This window comes from Bacillus rossius, chromosome 11 (genome assembly GCF_032445375.1).
Source record: "Bacillus rossius redtenbacheri isolate Brsri chromosome 11, Brsri_v3, whole genome shotgun sequence".
NCBI classification, from domain to species: Eukaryota; Metazoa; Arthropoda; class Insecta; order Phasmatodea; family Bacillidae; genus Bacillus; species Bacillus rossius.
In genome coordinates, this window is record NC_086338.1 from 39,401,964 (window position 1) to 39,419,664 (window position 17,701).

A 17,701-nucleotide genomic window follows, 5' to 3' on the forward strand; every position below is an offset into this window, starting at 1 on the left:
TTTTCAATGGCGTCAGAAAGGAGGAACCCCAAAGGGGAAATCCACCATGCAGTCGTGGAGACAGCCGTTGAGCGATGCCTCCTTAAAAGCAGGGTGCAACTGGAATAGGGAGTCCTTACAAGACCGAGGATTATGGATTCCCCAGAACAAGATTCACCTGCAGCCATGGAGACAGAAAACAGATCTGTCAACAATACCCCACAACCCCAGGAACCTGCTAGTCCCTCCTCACCGGGACAAGATTGTGCCTCCAGAATCCTCAGACCACGGGACCGGCTGGTCAGACCGGCCCGCTACCGACTAGCCTCCGCATAGTGCAGTGGCCAGTGTAGGGAGGTCAGCCCTGGGACTGAAGCCCAGCGTACTGACCTCTGGCAGGTGCAACGATCCAGGCCGAGGCCACAGAGGGAGGGGGCGAATTGTTGTGTCCTATATTTGTCCTCGGCCTCTCTCTGCAACCAACATGGCCGCTGCGCCAAGAAAGCCGTATCTCAACAGGCTTCTCTACACCAGCCGTGGGATATAGGCTACGAGTGGTGCCGCGAACATATCATAGATGGCAGCACGCATCTTTTGAACGGTTATAGCAGTGCATATAGATTTATTAATGACTGTATAATATAAAATGTGTGTCAGTGCTATATATGTTATAAGTAAATAATATCCTAGTGTGTGAATTACTGGGGAGGGCACAGGATGGCCTGTTTTTCTGTATTGGGGAAAGATTGTCGCTTTGTCAGTGACCAATGTCTGAAGGAGCTGTATTTAAGCTAGGTCGAAATGTGCCTAGCCAGAGATCCTTACCTCAGAGTAAGCTAGGGAAATATAGCTGTATTATTGAATTGGTGTTTATTTACTGCTCTCCTCTCCTCTCCCTACTCACTCTCTCTCCTCTTCCTCATGAGCGGCCTTCGGGATTACGCTCTGGAATCCTTTGCTGGAGCGGCCTTCGGGATTACGCTCTAGCATCCTTCTTCCCCTGGAGCGGCCTTCGGGATTACGCTCTAGACTCCTTTCCCCCCTCGGAGCGGCCCCTCGGGGATTTCGCTCTAGGCTCCTGTTACTACCCCCTTTTCCCCTATCATCGCTCATACCAAGCAAGAGGGCAGGCTAGACCAATATCTGTGCGTCAAGGAGCAGCTGCCAACCTACCAGTGGGGCCTGTCGCCCCACCTCATGCCACTCCATCACCCGACGCTGCTGACGGGACACGTCAACATGTTCAAAATAATTCCGCATTCCCTACTCCTTTCGTACTATTTCATAACCTGATTTCTTCAATAAAACATTATTTCGCGCCAAAAACGCATTGTATTGTGCTTCGATTGGTGATTCCTATAATTCTCAAATAAAAAAAATAAAAACATCACTGTTAATTCTTAAGACAGCTTATGATTCGCACAAACCACCCGTCAAAACTTCTCTATTCTACTAGTATACATCATATACAGTCATATCGAAAGAACATGACTAATTGTTCATTATAAACTCGACGATTTCATGGTTTTTATAGTGTGTAAGTTAACACATTGACATCATCCTGGTTGCCTCGGTTAATGTACTGATGGCACTTGCCCTGAGTGCCAAATAGCAAGATGTTACATGTGCTATAGAGCATCCCACTCTTAGATTGCAGTACACGCATGGAGGTAATAGTCTATTACCTCCATGAGTACACGGCTTATGGCGCGCGCTGTTGCCAAATCTCTAACACATTACGAATTTCAGGAGCTGTGTGTCTTTGTAATTCGTATCGAATAAGAAGCATTTTAAGAAATCATATCGTAATTTATAATATTTTATACTATTACACATATAAATTTGTAATAATGCTACTTTTATGTAAATTTCAAATAAAAACTACCTATTGTAGATTAAAATTTCTTATAGTTTTCTTTTATGTTCTAAAAATCCCATACATATATGCCATCGTCCGGGGTCTCGGGCTCGAGTCCCGGTGCGGTTCCTTGCTTGCAGGACAGAACCCCAATTATCTAAACACACGACCCTGTTTCCTCTTACGTCGGCAGCTTGTGAGAGAAACCTCTATTGCAGCGCGCTCTTGTACTGATAAGACACATCTTTAACAGCTATTTCCACGGAAACTGTAGAAGCAATTGAGATGGAGCTGCTTTTAAAAACTAATTCAATTCATTGTGAACATTTTTCACGCTTTCGTCCCTCATCTATCTTTAATAGAAAAAAAGTTTTCCGCTGGTCAACTTTTTGATGTGTCAGTTTGTGAGAAAATGCATTTCAATATATTTAAAAAATTATTTAAGTGAAACCTGTACAGTTTTTGTCTTAACATTTGTTCGGTGGCGTCCTAAGGCATTAATTTATTATTTTAAAAAATCTGAATGAAATACACATGTAGGTTTTTTTTTTTTTATGTGAAACATCTCGGAATACTTCAAAACAGTTCGCAGTGAATAATTTATGTTTTTTTAATTTTTTCGGACACTTAAAATATTGTTAAGTATTCAAAATAAGCATTGCCTGATGCGTATTTCGATGCTATACAATATGAAAAAAAAGCTTGGTCCAAAAATTAAAATTTTAGTTTCGTTTGATGTTTGGCAACAATGCACGAAGAAACAAGGACAGCGCTAACGGCAATCGGTGTGTGTTAGAGAGAGAGGGAGAATGCGCCCATTTACTTCCACACTGCAATCTAAGAGTGGGATGCTCCATAGCCATGAGACATTTCTCAGCAGTGGTTCTTGGCCTCACGGGTCGAGGCAGAGGGTTGGTGTCTCGGCAAAGACACCCCGAGCAGTAATCCACTCCGGATGCTCTATTATTAATGAAATAAAATGTGGTTTTCCAGAACTACGTCTATTACACCCACAGCCTTCGTACACTGAGCCAGTGGTGGAGCTCATTCATGTCGTCACACTGCACTGTGCCGCACTGCATTTGTTTGAGTCGCGCACTCCCGCATACGCCCCATGAGAGAAATCATTTGGACAAACGGGTTGTGCGAGCCTGGTGAACAAGGAAGAGGGTTTTTCAATATCACGGTCATATAAGTAGGTCTATAAACTTACCTTCATTCATTTTCCGTCTGCTTACTTAAACTCGCGGTGGCCTACAAACTAAGAGCGCTAGTAGTTATTAACATTGTATTCAATAAAAAGTTGTTAGTGTTGTTAGACCTATCTATATGCCCGTGGTTAATATATGTCTTTGTTTTTGTCAGGTTTGTGGAAGCGCGTATTTTTTACCGTGAAATGAGAGTTGTTTATTTTATATTTAGATATTATAAATTTCAGGATGGTGTTTAGTCCTAGCGGCCTTATCCCAGCGAGATTTCTGTCTCTCATATCACATCTTGTTATTACCATATTGCTGTTGTGGTCCCGAGTAAGTTTCATGTTGTTTAGAATGCATGATATAATTCTGGAAAGCCACTTGCCCATTTTTTTTTTTTAAGAAAAGTAATTCATTTTCTATTTTATAAGATGTGTTTAAATAATTTCCTAAGAGGGCGTTGTGATATTCAAGTATTTTACTGTTTTAACGAGTGGTTAGGTTAGGCCACCTACATTACAATTACTGTGATATCGTAAGAATGGTCTGTTAGATTTGAGTTTGATACCACTCTAAAACAAAAATAAACGTCCGAAAATGGATTTATTCAGTTCCTTATTTATTTTCTAATCATTATGTGGCATAGCGATATTTCAAGAACAATTAATTAGCCTTTTAACATTCGCCTGTGCACTTAAACGGGTGTCGCAATGTGTGTGGGGAGTTACCATATAGTATTGATGTACATATAGTACCGATACCATATAGTATTGATGATGTCACTAATGTGGTAGCACTGATGTCATTACTACCCCTACATTCTTACGGGACAAGTGCGGGTAGTATGGGGGTTTCGGGTGGTGAGAATTCTCTTGCTTATTTTACACAAAATATGTTTCTTTATTAAACTAACTTACAGGTATTGAAGTCTTGTCCTATTTTAGTTTAGAACACGTTACTGAATATGTATTTCCCACAGTATAGTATTGTATAATATAATCCTGCCCTGTTTGTTACATTTTATGATCATGTATTATAATTTACTTATTCTTTTTAAAATTAATTTAACGTTCCGAATATCATAAAGTATGTTACTTTTTATATATACATGTACCTTTTCTCTTACAGAACATGATACCTAAAATATATTCCGAACTCCAGTTTAATTTGTTCAACAACTATATCTTGTGCAAAATAAGTGTATGAATCTTCCCCGTCCAAAACCCCTATCCCTGTGCTTGTACAGTATGAATGTACAGGTTGCAATTACTTAAGCACTGCCTTGAGATTTCATCAATATCCCTACCATTTCATGATGTAAACAAATAATTTTCTTTTATAATTAGCTGACCTACCCTCACCAAAGCTTTCTTATTGTTATTACCTCTTTGACGATTTCAAAACAAATTTCTGTCCCTTTGTTATAAAGGAGTTCATATCAAAGGAGTAGAAAACTGTTTCTTATATAGAGGTGCAAATGCCTTGTGTTAGATACAAGGTTTGTTTTACTCACAGTCTCTTTTACTCCCTAGTAGCTGTAAGAGTTAGGAGCATAAGAGTTGGTAATTCTTTTTGACCTAAGTTCATTCGTCTCAAGAGAACAACTTGGTGTTTATTTTATTTTAATTTTTTTACATGGCTTAAAAGCAGACGTCTTAAAAAATTAAATTGTGTAGTAAGATTTGTCTAAAGGTGAAATTGCTTAGTCAATACCTAATATTGTGCCACAAATAATGTGGGCTTATTCAAATTATGTTGTATGTGTTTTAACGTAAGATTGTCAAAACAAATATATTCCACATACCTAACCTTTTAGTAATGAAATAAAAAAACATGTTAATAAAAATAGTTTATTCAAAATATCATGATTTTAAATATGCCATCATCATTGTCATTTGTAACTTGATACATAAGTTATTTATTTCCCTAAAAAATTACAATAAGCCTATACTGAACGTTATGAACAACACAGAAGTAGATGATCGCACCGAAACAACCAGCAGACGACTTGCCCTCGCAATTCTTCCTCGAGAGGAGCAGCATCTTGCTTCCTCAAGTAACATGGCCATCCGCCATACTGTTTTCCAGCAAGTGTGAAACGTGCAAGGGCCCCCCTCCTAAAGTTGAAAGGTAAAAAAGAGACTTCGAGTAAAACGAACCTAGTGATCCCGGTCTGATTCCAGATGGGTTCAAACTGAGATCTGTAGCAAGTGGATGCAATACTGAGGTTTCAATGTGTCATTGGGTTTGCTTTGGGGGTTCCTGTTTTCCCCATCAAAGTATTCTACTGCTGCTCCATCTGAAAGAATAGTGATCTAAAAATGGGCAATGAAAACATATTGGAATGTAAACTTAAACTTTAAAGGTCCCAATACAGCATTGTCACTTGTGATTTAAGTACCTTTCTGTAGTTGGTTGTGAAATTGATCAGGGGTTATACAATCAGTTTGTTTATAGCAGTAGAAAACTTTCTGCCAAATAGGTTGAATTAATTTTTGCATGATGACTGAATTGGCTAAGCTAATGTGCTTTAATATTAACTCTTGTGACAGGTTTCTCTGAAATGATTGCAGTTAAAAATAATTCTTTGCAGTTAATGGAGCACTGGTCATTAGGCTCTGTTACTCCTGCATGTGGTACTTTCCAAATACTTGACTTGTATTGCCGCAAACGGATAGTGTTGTGTTGTTTCAGGATGAGAACGTCAAGTCTTCGTTGCCCTTAGAGTATTCTGTAATAGAGTACGCTGCAAGGGATTATCAGTAAGTATCATAAAATAGCATGCGGTAGTGTAAAATATTTCTTCCTTTACAATGACAAGTTATAACTGTGTAGTCCTCTTCAGTTAAAATTCTGTACTTGGTTTGAAAGATTATAGAATTTCATTTGAAAGTTTTAATTAAATTGCCTTTGTACTAATATGCAGTACGTATACAAATGGGATACTAATTTTTAGGGGCAAGCAATTTTCATGAAAAAAAAACTGACCCATCATTAGACTGCAATAAAGTATACCCACACCAATGGTTTCTACCAAGTATTTGGAGGCCATTTTCAAGAGAAACCATTGCATTGCATTGTCTAGTTGGGCCACTGAAAACAAGTTTTCTTCCGTACAGAATTGGCTGTGATTCGTACACTGACAGCCGACATACACCTGAAACAAGTTCAACAAATCACCAAACTTAGACGATGCTAAAGTGTTTTAACACACAGCTTCCCGCAGAAAATACATGCTCCAATCTTTTACATGATATAACCTTTTTTTTTTTACAGTTATCAAACACTTTGCAAGTAATGGGTATGCATTCACTATTTTTTTTCCCTTAATTTTCTCCCAATTTAGTAAGTTATAAACTTCCCTGTTTAGTTTTTCCTGAGCAAGAAGATTAATTTTTTTTTGTACATCAGCCAACGCTTTCTGTTTGGAGTTACTGGAACCACCAGGGGTGGACTTAATGCGAGGGAAGGGCTTTGGAGGAGTAGCCTCCCCTCTTGCTCTAGACAGACGAAAAAATTAAAGACCTAAAAGTGTGGACTGCACTTATTGTAAACTGATTAGTGCCATAGGGCTTTTAAATGATATAAACATGTGGGGAGGCGGATTGTAACTTGTGATTCTCAATAAATACGTGTCTGGTAAAACGTTTAACTTCTTGACCACGTGTCAATCATCTACAGTACCAGGCATGTGGGATGCCTTTAAGAGCCCACGCAGTGTTCTAATATAACATCTAAAAAGCGTACCCGACGCTCAAAACAGGCCAGATCTGCAAGGTTTGGGTCGGAATAAGTAGGGCATCTCGAGTATCTTTATCACACACGGGCGACGTCACAGCCCTGTGCAAAGTCTCCGCAGAGTCTGGGTATCCTTTAAACATACGGTGGCGCCCATATATATCTATATACTGACTATCATGTGTAGAACAGACAAGGCTCCACGACTGCCGAACAAAGGACGGGTCTTGATTGTTTCAGAATGACAGTCGGCTTGTGCGTTGCCTTGGCGCTGATTGGGCTGGAGCTGGTCACCTTCCTGTTCGGGGTGACCATGTTCATGCCGACCACGTCAACTATTTGTATCCTTTCAACAGCACATTTTCAAGCTTACAGACCGTGATTACATTGCTTTACATCTTGGCATTTATAACACGTGACACTGTAAGCAATACTAAAAACTGGCCACCAATAAATCAACATTTAGGTTTTACCAGAGCCTATATTTCTATGATCATGGAAATGTGCCTGACCAAACAACATACTTTAGGCAATTGAAAATACTATACCACTAACTGCCACTATATTCGTCTTCTAATTTTAAACCTTTGGCTGAAAATAAAAGCTACATAAATCATAATCCCAAATCTTAAGCTAAAAAATTGTGAATAATTATTCATTATTTAAAAATTTATTATCTTATGTGTAACCCAGTTTTTTTTTTATAAACCTCTGAATGTAGGGACTCGGCTTGAATATCTTCTTATATATTTTCCTCCCTCTCATGAATATTCGTGTGATAGAATTCTCTGTGCATAAACTCTAATTTTGATGTAAGTATATGTTTAAAGGCCCTACATTATGTCCAAAAGAGTGCATATACTTTGGTTAACGGTTAGGGGTGTCAGTGTATTTTGATAAGATCAATTTGCATGGCACTAAAAAAAATGGCAAATTCAAATCTTTAAAGCTAGGATTTATGATATTTGATTGTTTGTACAAAACAATTAGTAAGAAATTTCATTTTTTAAAAACCGGTTGGAAGTGATCGTTCATTAGCCTGTTCGCACGGCTTTGCGCGTTACATCATTGAATAATGGACTAGACTTGTCACGTCTAGCTGCACCATGCGATCTGTGCCACGAGATCTGATTCCATGTGCGCCGATTTCTCTTACCCTTGTCATATCCACCATTTTGGCCTTGCCCAGTGCTTCAACACATTAGAGAAAGACCTATGACTTAAGTCTTCCCAACTGTAGTGTCTCCACATCTTTGCAAAGATATTACCTAGACACCCGTAGATGGCAGTTACCAACATTCATGATTAACATCGTAAATTGATCTACGACAACATCAAGTGTTATTTAGGATGATAACTGTAGTTGCCATCTGTATATTGTGTATTGTGTATCCTATACAATAAGATATAATGCTTAAATCTGGTATATAGACATGTAATATAAAGATATGTCAGAGACAAAAGTACGGCCTGGTTTTTTATCTAACTTGAACAAATGTTCCGAAATCGGGGGGGAAACAAACCTGAGAAATAATATTTGGCTGTTATTATTTTAATTTACTCATTTCTCTCCTTTCTCTCCTGCTAGCGACTTTTCGGAGACCACAGCATTCTCCTCTCCTTCCCCTGCCTGTTCACTTACCCTGGAATTCTCGTCACAGATATCAGTCTGAAGTCCCTGGCTGACACCCGGGACAAGTCACCTGATGGTTTTTCTGGCTGGCTGGGTAAATGTGAGCATATAGTCCAGTGGTGTTTTATTACTTGAATTAAAGGTTTGCCTGTTGACGGATTGGTTGCAGTGAACTCATTCCATGCCCACCCCTTCCCCCAAGATCTCCAAATCTGACACCCTTGGACTTATTTGTCGGGGGGACACGTGCTGGTCTCTGTTGTAAATGACTCCAGGGAACCTATGGGCAGAGATACATGGTGCGACCATGTCAACGGTTATGGCTTCTAACACTATCTGAATTAGCAAGGTTCCACTTTAGCCATAATATTTACCAGATTTTTTTTGTTTTGGAGACTTTATCTTACGCTATCTGTAGTAAACATAATGCTTCTGCGTTTATCCTTCCATTTGTTTATTTGTACTTTTGTATATTATATGAGGTAAATTATACAATAATATATTATGCACAGATATTACAGTAATAAACACATGATCGTGCATTTGCATTTTTGTTCAATTTTACTTCAACCATGATTGTTAGTCACAAATAAAGAAAAAGCAAGCATTTAATGTAAACTGATGTGTGCAGTATATATATATATATATATATATTATATATATATATATATATATATATATATATATATATATACACTTGTACTTGCAGTTGTATGTGAACCTACATCGTTCTGATGCAGAATCATAAAAAAAAAAAAACATTTTTGACAGTGGTAACTATCCTTCAACGGCAGGGGCGCAGATATTGTTTATCGTTCCCGTTTCACAGTTGTGATCTTATAAGCACAAGTGGACCCCCACAGTGGGGAGATTTTTAATTCCGTTAGGGTGGGGGGGGTGTTCTTTCCCCCCCCCCCTACCTCTCTCCTCCCTCACCGTTTTTACACCCATTTGTATAAAAAATATTGGCCAACAGATATTCTATTGACTGTATTTTCCTGCTAGTGAACTCTCGTTGCACGGTTTGTGACCTTGACGACGTAGCCGTGCTGTGCCACTCGAGCGGGAGCGTGCTGCTGTCGCACTTCCTGTTCGACGCGTGGAACTGCCGGCTGTACTGGTGGGTGTTCGCGCTGTGCAGCGTGCTCCCGGCGGCGGTCGACCTCGCCTCCGGGGCAGCCCTGCTGCTGTTCAGGAGGAGCTAGTCGCTTCGGGGGAGTTGCAGCTCTCGGTGAACCAAACTGAATAGATTTTTCATTCGTCGAAACCTCGTGGAGTTCAAGTGACGTTGCAAGACGATATGCTGGTTGGAACAGAGCAGACGGTAAGTCCAAGAGGCCAGGGATCTGAATTTATATAAATTTTTTTAATATTTATTTTTTATCTTGTTGATTGATATCTGTAGGATATGTGAATAACTTTACCTACAAAAACATTATGCATGTGTGTGTGTGTGTGTGTGTGTGTGTATGGGGTTCGGAAGCAAAGGGGTATAAGTACACTTCTTGTACTTTTGAGAAAACTGAAGTAAAAGTTCACAAGTTTTCAGAATTGTCTTGAGATCGCAAAATGGAATTTCATTTCAATTTTTTTATTTATTATGTATTATTAGACTTAAATGTACTTTGTAGCATATTCTGTTTGCTTGTTGAAATAACAATTTAATATAAATGACCGGTTTTTATATCACAATTTGTTAAAAGTCTGTATGCACCTATACCCCTTTGCTTCCAGAATATTGTGAAATAGGAAGAATGTTAAATTATTTCCTCTATAATGCTTTCTTATTAATTGTTATCAATTTATTTATAATCAATTTTTTTATTTAGAGTTACAAAAAAAATCTTTGTAATGCTACATGAACACAATACTTTTTGTGTCTTACAATAAAGAAACAAAATAAGAATGAATACTGTTCAGTGCATTATTTGATTATAGAAAATATTTCACAGCATCTAGGTCACTTCTCTCTTTTTGTGTATCATGTTAAGGTTATTTATATATACAACATTAAAAATAATAAATAGTCTACTTCTATTCATAATCTGATTGCAGAAAGTCTTTCTCAGCATCTGGTTCACCTCCTTCAAGCGGGTATGCCTAGTTGTTCTTAGTTGTTCTTCATTATGTGGAAGCGAGGGGAAGAATTTGTGATGGATAGGTGGGAAGAATGGAAGCAAGTCCAGAAGATTTTATATTTAGGAAGCTTGGTTTGAACAGAGGTAACAACGTGACATTCGTCGGAGGTTTGCTTTTTCTGCCAGGTTTTCTTAGTTCATACGTAAGGAACTCATATTCACCATTGTAAACTGATTTGTAGTAGAGGGTGTATGGTTATTCCTTTTCAAAATGGAACCGTACAGAGTCTGCGCCAGGTTTGTGTGCCCTTTAAACATACGGTGGCACCCATATATCTCAAACTGACTATCATGTGTAGAATGGACAAGGCCTTATGACCACAATATATATCAATTTTATGGACACAATAATTACTGTAATTCTAGATTCTAGGTTGAGTGTGTTAATGGGGAAAAATCTGATTCAGGGTTTAGAAGCTGTGAATGTGTGTGTGTGTTTTTTTTTTTTTTTCACCCTTCTGAAGTTAGTATACCTCCTAAAACTAGTACCAATAACTTTTGTCTAAAAGGGTTTTTTTATTACACAAAAAATCATCTCCAGGAGTGGGACAATAGTCCATTATGTTCAAATGTACATAAATCTGAACTTCATGATTTACCTGCACTTGTAGGCAGAGCCAAGAGTGATTTTTTTTTATTCATTATTCAAATCTTAATGTTCTTTGTCATGCTATTAATTTAAGGAGTACCTAGATAGTTGCAGTGTTATTTAATTGTCTGTCCTAACAGCGAGAACACTTTTTTGAAAGATTAATGAAAGAGATTAAAATAATTACTAAATACCGTATATACTCGTGTATAGCGCGCCCTTTTTTCCCCTCAAGTAAAGGAAAAAAATAAGGATGCGCGCTATACACGGAAAAAAAAATTTTAGGGTGGGGGGGAGGCGGGGAGGAGTGGAAGTCGTTAACTGCCGGGTGACGGGTGATGTTTCTGGCCAGCCCCCACACATACGCACAAGCAACAAGGCCTCTGTTTCACACACACACACACACACACACACACACACACACACACACACACACACACACACACACACACACACACACACACACGCGTGCGCGCGCAAGCTCGCACATCATGGTCTCTTGTTTATTTTTAGACCTCCCCCCTTTTCAGATAGCCAGCTCAGAAGTAGTAAAAAGAGAGAGAGAGAGAAAGAGAGAATGTTGTCACCAGTTCCCTCCCCCCCCCCGGCCAGCTTCTTCGCTTCCTCCATTCCTCACCGGTGAGTCATCAAGTTCTCCGCGCCAGCTTAGCAACGTAGCTCGGCACGCCTCCCTCCCTTCCTTCCTTCCACGTACCAGTTGTGACGATATAGCGCTTCATTATCTTCCGTTTAGACAGCAGAGTTTATGTATTTTCCTGACGCATCACCACACATCAATTTAAATAATCAGGTACCACAAAATGTTAGTAAAATTTATTTATGGGGGAAAAAAAAATTTCATTTTTTTTTCTTTGGAATTAGTTGCAAAAATCGTGGTGCGCGCTATACACGAGGGCGCGCTATACACGAGTAAATACGGTACATTTTGAGTACTCGTGATCATAACTGAGTGTCAAGTGCCCAGTAGTGACTAGAATGCCTAAATTGAAATTTTATAGAAGACAAAATAGTGGGCACTGTAACTTAAAAAATTTGCAAATTGTAGTTGATACGGTTGGTTGAAAATTTAGACTAATCTAAACAGTAAGTTGTGTTTATTGCATCTGTATTGTGTGAAATCTAAAAAGCAAATATGAAAGTTTGATTTTTTGGAGGCTCCCCAATAATGACAAGTTGTATTTTTTTTTTATTTGATAAGTTTTTTATATTTATTATTGTGTCTCTCTTAGTCAATTAGATATTTTATTTCTGAGTGTGAAGTGTTTAAATGGAGAAATTAGGTTGAAAATAATTTGGAGGAAAAATTGATAATAGGATGAATAAACATTGTATTTTAAAAATTGTAATTTTTTTATGTTTTATAAAATACTGAAAAGAAAAAAAGGATGTTTATAGAAAGTGAGTTGGTATGTAAACGTAGTAGTTAAAAAATATGAACCTAAAATAGTCAAATTTTGTTTATAATTTGTCAGTAGGGCCAACATGAAGACTAACAAATTGCATCTGTTCCATGTATGTTGGTGTGTGTAATGTGACTGTGTTGCAAGCCTGTAACCACACACTTATCGAGATTTTTTATTTTTATGTATGTGACTCACTGTGTTTCATATGTTTGCGATTTGTCAAATTTTGGAGACTGTGATGATTTCAAATTTGTACTGTTTGTTTATTTTTTAATAAAAACATTTTTTCCTTGAAAGTGTTCTTATTACCTAAGTCACTCATTCAGTCATTATGACTACTGTACCTATGTCCAAATATCCATTAAAGAAAGGCATAGCTAAAACAGCCTTCAAAGGTTGTCTTGCTTTCAGCAAAAAGAAAACTGCTGCAGCAGTTGTAAGAATACCCTTCACTCCCACATCTTGAAATGACAACTTGCCCGGGTGTAATCAGCACAATCAAAAGGTTTTCATGATTAATTGGCAATTGAACATATTTATTTTTTCTACTTTTAAAACAAATTGGAAAACTCAATTTCATTTTTGCTGGGCACTGTTCTGATTGTCTTATTTTATAGAGAGTCCAACATAGGTAGTTTAGGACCAGTCTTTATGTTCAAAATATTTTATAACATCTAACTTGTCAATCATGTGCCCTCTTAGTGATGTTTTGGTTGTGTCATATTCCAACTTTGGCTAGCTTTATTGAAGTTGTTGGAATCAATAGGTAGGCAGTTATATTGCAAATGCAATGGGAATGTCCAGGGGATGACCTGGTGGGTAGGGGGAGGTAGGTATGGATTACCTCCCAGTTAAATGGGGTCAGAAATTTGTAAAATTAATAATCCCTTAAGCTATTTAAACACATTTCTGAAGTTTTATAATGCACTTTTTTATATCTTCACATCCTAGTTATTTTTAGTTATGATAGGATAGATATTGGGAGGAAGGAGTCGCAACCACCCCTGGGAATGCCACCAATGATATGTCAGCAAGAGATCAGAACCAGCTATTTCTCACTCTTGGGAGTTTTAAATATTGAAAATGTTACCTACTTTTTTTTTTAAGTGGAACTTCTTTGTAGACTTATGTAAATAACCGATGATGAAGCCGACCGCCAATGCTCCTCTATGTCGCATAGACCGCTATGCCTCATCAATGTCTCGCAAAGGCATGTGCACCGAACGCGCTCGTGCGTGCACCAAAGTGTAGATCGTGCAACAAGGCGAACGCCAGGCAACAAGTGCTACGTCGGCGGAAGGATCCGGCCGGGTGTGGCATATCCTTCCACCGAACTACAACAAATGTAATTATGTTATTTTTCCGTAGGTTTTTATTTGACATTATTTTCATAATTTCATATTTCAGTCCTCTCAAAAATTATGTTTCACTGTGCGCCTTGTCCCGAACCTGGCCGGTTCAGTTTCCCGCGAAATTCACACGTTTCCGCGGGAGGGCTGGCGGGCGAGGGGGGTCGCGCACGGTGAGAGCGGCAGTATCCTTCTGGAGATCAGAGAGGCCGGCAGCCTCCGCACAACACGGAACCAGCAACTTTTGTTTTCACCGACATGTAGTTTCAATAGTCGTAATCTTTCTCAATCTCTTTCGTACAGTTTCGTGGTTGGCCTCAATTTACCATGTGGTATTTCACTTAAATTATTCAGTGCTCCAAGACGAGTGTTCAGCATAACACGTAAGTACTGTGGGGAATCTACGAGAAGTTACGTCAGCGCTTCATGCAACAACCTAGCCGACCGGCTAAATAGTTTCAGCCCGCACGGGGCAGCCAGTAGGCGACACGTGCCACCAAACTTACTAACGAGTCAATATCTGGGACAAGTCTAAGAGTCAGGTAGAGTCGCCGGAGTTACGGGCCTACGTGTCAGCCCAGTGTAATACGTAAAGTGTAATAGTGAAGTGTTTTATTCGTCAGGGTATAATATGTCATGTTAGGGTTTATTCTGTAACCGCCGCATCGTGTGCAAGAGTATGTCCTTCACGCATAGTAAAATCATGAGCCGCCACTGAGAAAGTGGCTGCACGTGTGACTATTCAATTCGGGACAACCGTTACGGCCAGGACTATGTATAGGGCTGTGCCGTAATAAATTCATCGGGCATCAATCAGTAACTTTGTGTTCTTCTTCAGGCGTCCCGAGTGGCCATAACAGCTCGGGGGGCCCTACTGCGTTAACCCCTACCTCTAGCCACAAGGCCGAACCTTCCCTGAGATCACGAACTATATAAAAATCACGTAAAATTCAATGGGGGTAGTGGGGACGGCGTCAAAGTATTATCACAATGGAAATTAAGGGGCATTTTTATAAACAGCTGTTTCGGAAACCACATCCATTGTGCATGGACGAAAGCCCGCGGGAACCGCAAAACATACAATACGATGTTTATCAACATTTAGTAAACTTCGATTTGATATTTGACCCATGATGCATATTTAGTACTCTTACATTACCTGCCTAATAATTTTGAAAACAAAAACGAAAAATGTACTAAAACATTCATAGACCTTAAAAATACATGGAGAAGTATATGTTATTTCTACTGTTGTATTAAAGTTTTTGGCATAGAGTAAATAAAGTACTGTTTTTGGAGTGGTGAAATCTGAACTGTTGACGGCTATGTACCTTTTTATTATTATTATTATTACTTAACCTGCAATTGGGCTTTCACCCGGTGGCAAGAACTCCCACTCACTCCCCTCTCCCCCCCTCCCTCCATCAGCTTTCTCCTCAGCTCCCTCCCATCCCTGACCTCCACCATTTCCTCCCCCAGCCCATTCCACTCCCTCCCCGTCCTCACCAGGAAGGTGTTCCGCCCTCTCTCTGTCCGCCTCCACACCCTCTGGAGCTTACATCTGTGGTCTCTTCGTCCTCTGTACTCCCCTCTATGTACTTTGCTTCCCAATTGCCCCCATCCCCCTTCCCCCTTCAGCACCTTGAACATCCTGACCAACCTTTCCACTCTTCTTCTCCTCTGTAACGTTTCCCACCCCAACTCCTTAATCATTTCCGTTGGGCTATGCAGTTTCCCATCCTGCCCCTCCCTCCTTCTCCACATTCCCATCACCCACCTAGCCGCTCTGCGCTGCACCCCTTCCAGCTCCTTCACCTCAGTCACCAGGTAGGGGTCCCAGACCGCCGCCGCATACTCCAACATTGGCCTGACCAATGTGGAGTATGCCTTCTCCTTTGTCCTCCTCCCAGCTCCCTGCAGGGTCCTACCAAGCAACCCCAGCGCCTGCCTTCCCCTCCTGACCACCCCCTCTATGTGCTCCGCCCATCCTAGGTCATTTTTCAGTGTCACCCCCAGGTACTTATATCCTGCTGCCTCTCTTATCTCCTGCCCCTTCCAGTAATATACATTTCGTGTGACTTTCCTCCTCTTTGTAAATCTGACAACTTTTGTCTTACCAACATTCAAGGACATTCCATTTTTCTCCGTCCATTGCTCCAACCTTATCAAGTCCTCTGCTAAACATCCCCCTTCCCCCACAACCTCATACACTACACAGTCATCTGCAAATAGCCTCCATCTGGCTTTCATGCCCTCCCCCAGATCGTTTATCATAATTGTGAACAACAGAGGCCCCAGCACACTCCCCTGTGGCACCCCCGACGTCACTTCCCCCTCCTCGGAGCTTTCCTCACCCACTCTCACTCTTTGTCTTCTATTCCTCAGGAAATCACCCACCCAGTTTACCACCCTTCCATCCCTCACCAGCAACTCAACCTTTTCCATTAACCTCCTATGGGGGACCTTATCAAACGCCTTTTCAAAATCTATAAAGATTGCATCTATCTGCTTCCCCCCGTCCACCGCTTCCACCAGGTCTTCCAACAGCCCAGCCATCTGGGTCTCGCATGAGAACCCCATCCTGAATCCATGCTGCCTGTTATCCACCCACCCCAGATCTTCCATTTCCCCCTTTACGTACCTTCCTACCAACCTCTCCATCACTTTTCCTACACAGGACGTCAAACTGACCGGCCTGTAACTTCCTGGCTCCGCCTTATCATTTCCCCCCTTGTAGATGGGAACTACCACTGCCTCCTTCCATTCCATTGGTAGTTTCCCCTCCTCCAGAGACTGCTTGAAAACCTCCAACAGGTACTTCCCAATCTCCCTATCACCCAACTTCAAATGACTATTCCCTATACCATCTGGCCCAGCTGCCTTTCTCCCTTTCAACCTCCTGATCACCTTAATTACATCTGTCAGTCGCAGCTCAAAGGCCTTCCTGCCCATTAAACTGTCGTCCTCTTTACCCTCCCATGCCTCCCCCTTTGTAAATACTGCCAGATATTGCTCCTGCAGTAAGTCTGCCTTTTCCCTGTCCTCTGTATATTCCTGCCCCCCTCCTCCTCGGAGAACCCCTATTCCCTCCTCACCCTTCACTCTTCTTATGTATCTGTAGAGCTCCGTCCCATTTACCGTCCCCCCTTCCCCCATCAGCTGTTCCATGTAAGCATCCCTTGCTTCCCGCGATTTCCTCCCTAGTTCCTTCCCAAGCGCCTTCATTTCCGCCTCTATCTCCTCTCCCCCAAGCTTCCTTGCCCTCGCATGCAGCCTCCTACATTTCCTTTTCAACACTTTCAACTCCCTTCCATAGTAGGGAGGGTCACCTCCTTGGCCTACCCTCCTCTGAGGTTCAAAACGTGTAGCCATCTGCAGCAGAATATTTCTTAAGGCAGCCCATCTACCTTCGAGGTCCTCTATATCTACCCATCTACTGTATTCCCCCTTCAGGAATGCCTCTGCCCCCACTCTATCAGCCTTACCCCAACAGTTTACCACGTTTCCCCTCCTTACCCTTTTCTCCCTCCAGCCCACGTCTAACTCCACTACTGGGATCCTGTGATCACTGATGCCCTCCATTACCACACTTCCCCTGACCGCCTCCATTGGTCTCACAAGTACCACATCCAACAGGTTCCCGTCATCCTGCTCTCCTCTCCTGGCACCTTTTCTGGTGCTTTCAGTCACCACCTGCTCCAGTCCTCTGTTTGCCAGTTGAGATGCCCATCTCTGTTCCCTTGACCCCATCCCCTCCGGCCCCTTTTCCCATGCCACCCCTGGCATGTTCAGATCCC

General features: G+C 40.8%; 1 protein-coding gene across 2 annotated transcripts; it reads left to right on the plus strand.

The window, feature by feature from the left end:
- The first annotated feature begins 3,181 nt into the window (after window positions 1-3,181).
- LOC134536837 (transmembrane protein 107-like) lies at window positions 3,182-12,851 on the plus strand. Of its 2 annotated transcripts, none has more exons than XM_063376845.1 (5): window positions 3,182-3,366; window positions 5,728-5,795; window positions 7,012-7,112; window positions 9,449-9,728; window positions 10,460-12,851. In XM_063376845.1, the coding sequence occupies exons 1-4, from the start codon at window positions 3,277-3,279 to the stop codon at window positions 9,607-9,609; spliced, it is 420 nt and encodes a 139-aa protein (XP_063232915.1). In that variant the 5' UTR covers window positions 3,182-3,276; the 3' UTR covers window positions 9,610-9,728; window positions 10,460-12,851. The 2 variants fall into 2 exon arrangements, with proteins under 2 accessions (XP_063232915.1, XP_063232914.1); XM_063376844.1 differs by having other exon boundaries at window positions 3,191-3,366; window positions 9,410-9,728.
- The last annotated feature ends 4,850 nt before the right edge of the window (window positions 12,852-17,701 follow it).

What these genes read in the sequence shown, in the direction of transcription:
- LOC134536837 (XM_063376844.1), top strand. Translation starts at nt 3,277, where the DNA reads ATGGTGTTTAGTCCTAGCGGCCTTATCCCAGCGAGATTTCTGTCTCTC. An exon ending in TATTGCTGTTGTGGTCCCGA is followed by an intron (nt 3,367 to 5,727) that starts GTAAGTTTCATG and finishes GTGTTGTTTCAG; the next exon opens with GATGAGAACGTCAAGTCTTC. An exon ending in GCCGACCACGTCAACTATTT is followed by an intron (nt 7,113 to 9,409) that starts GTATCCTTTCAA and finishes TTTTCCTGCTAG; the next exon opens with TGAACTCTCGTTGCACGGTT.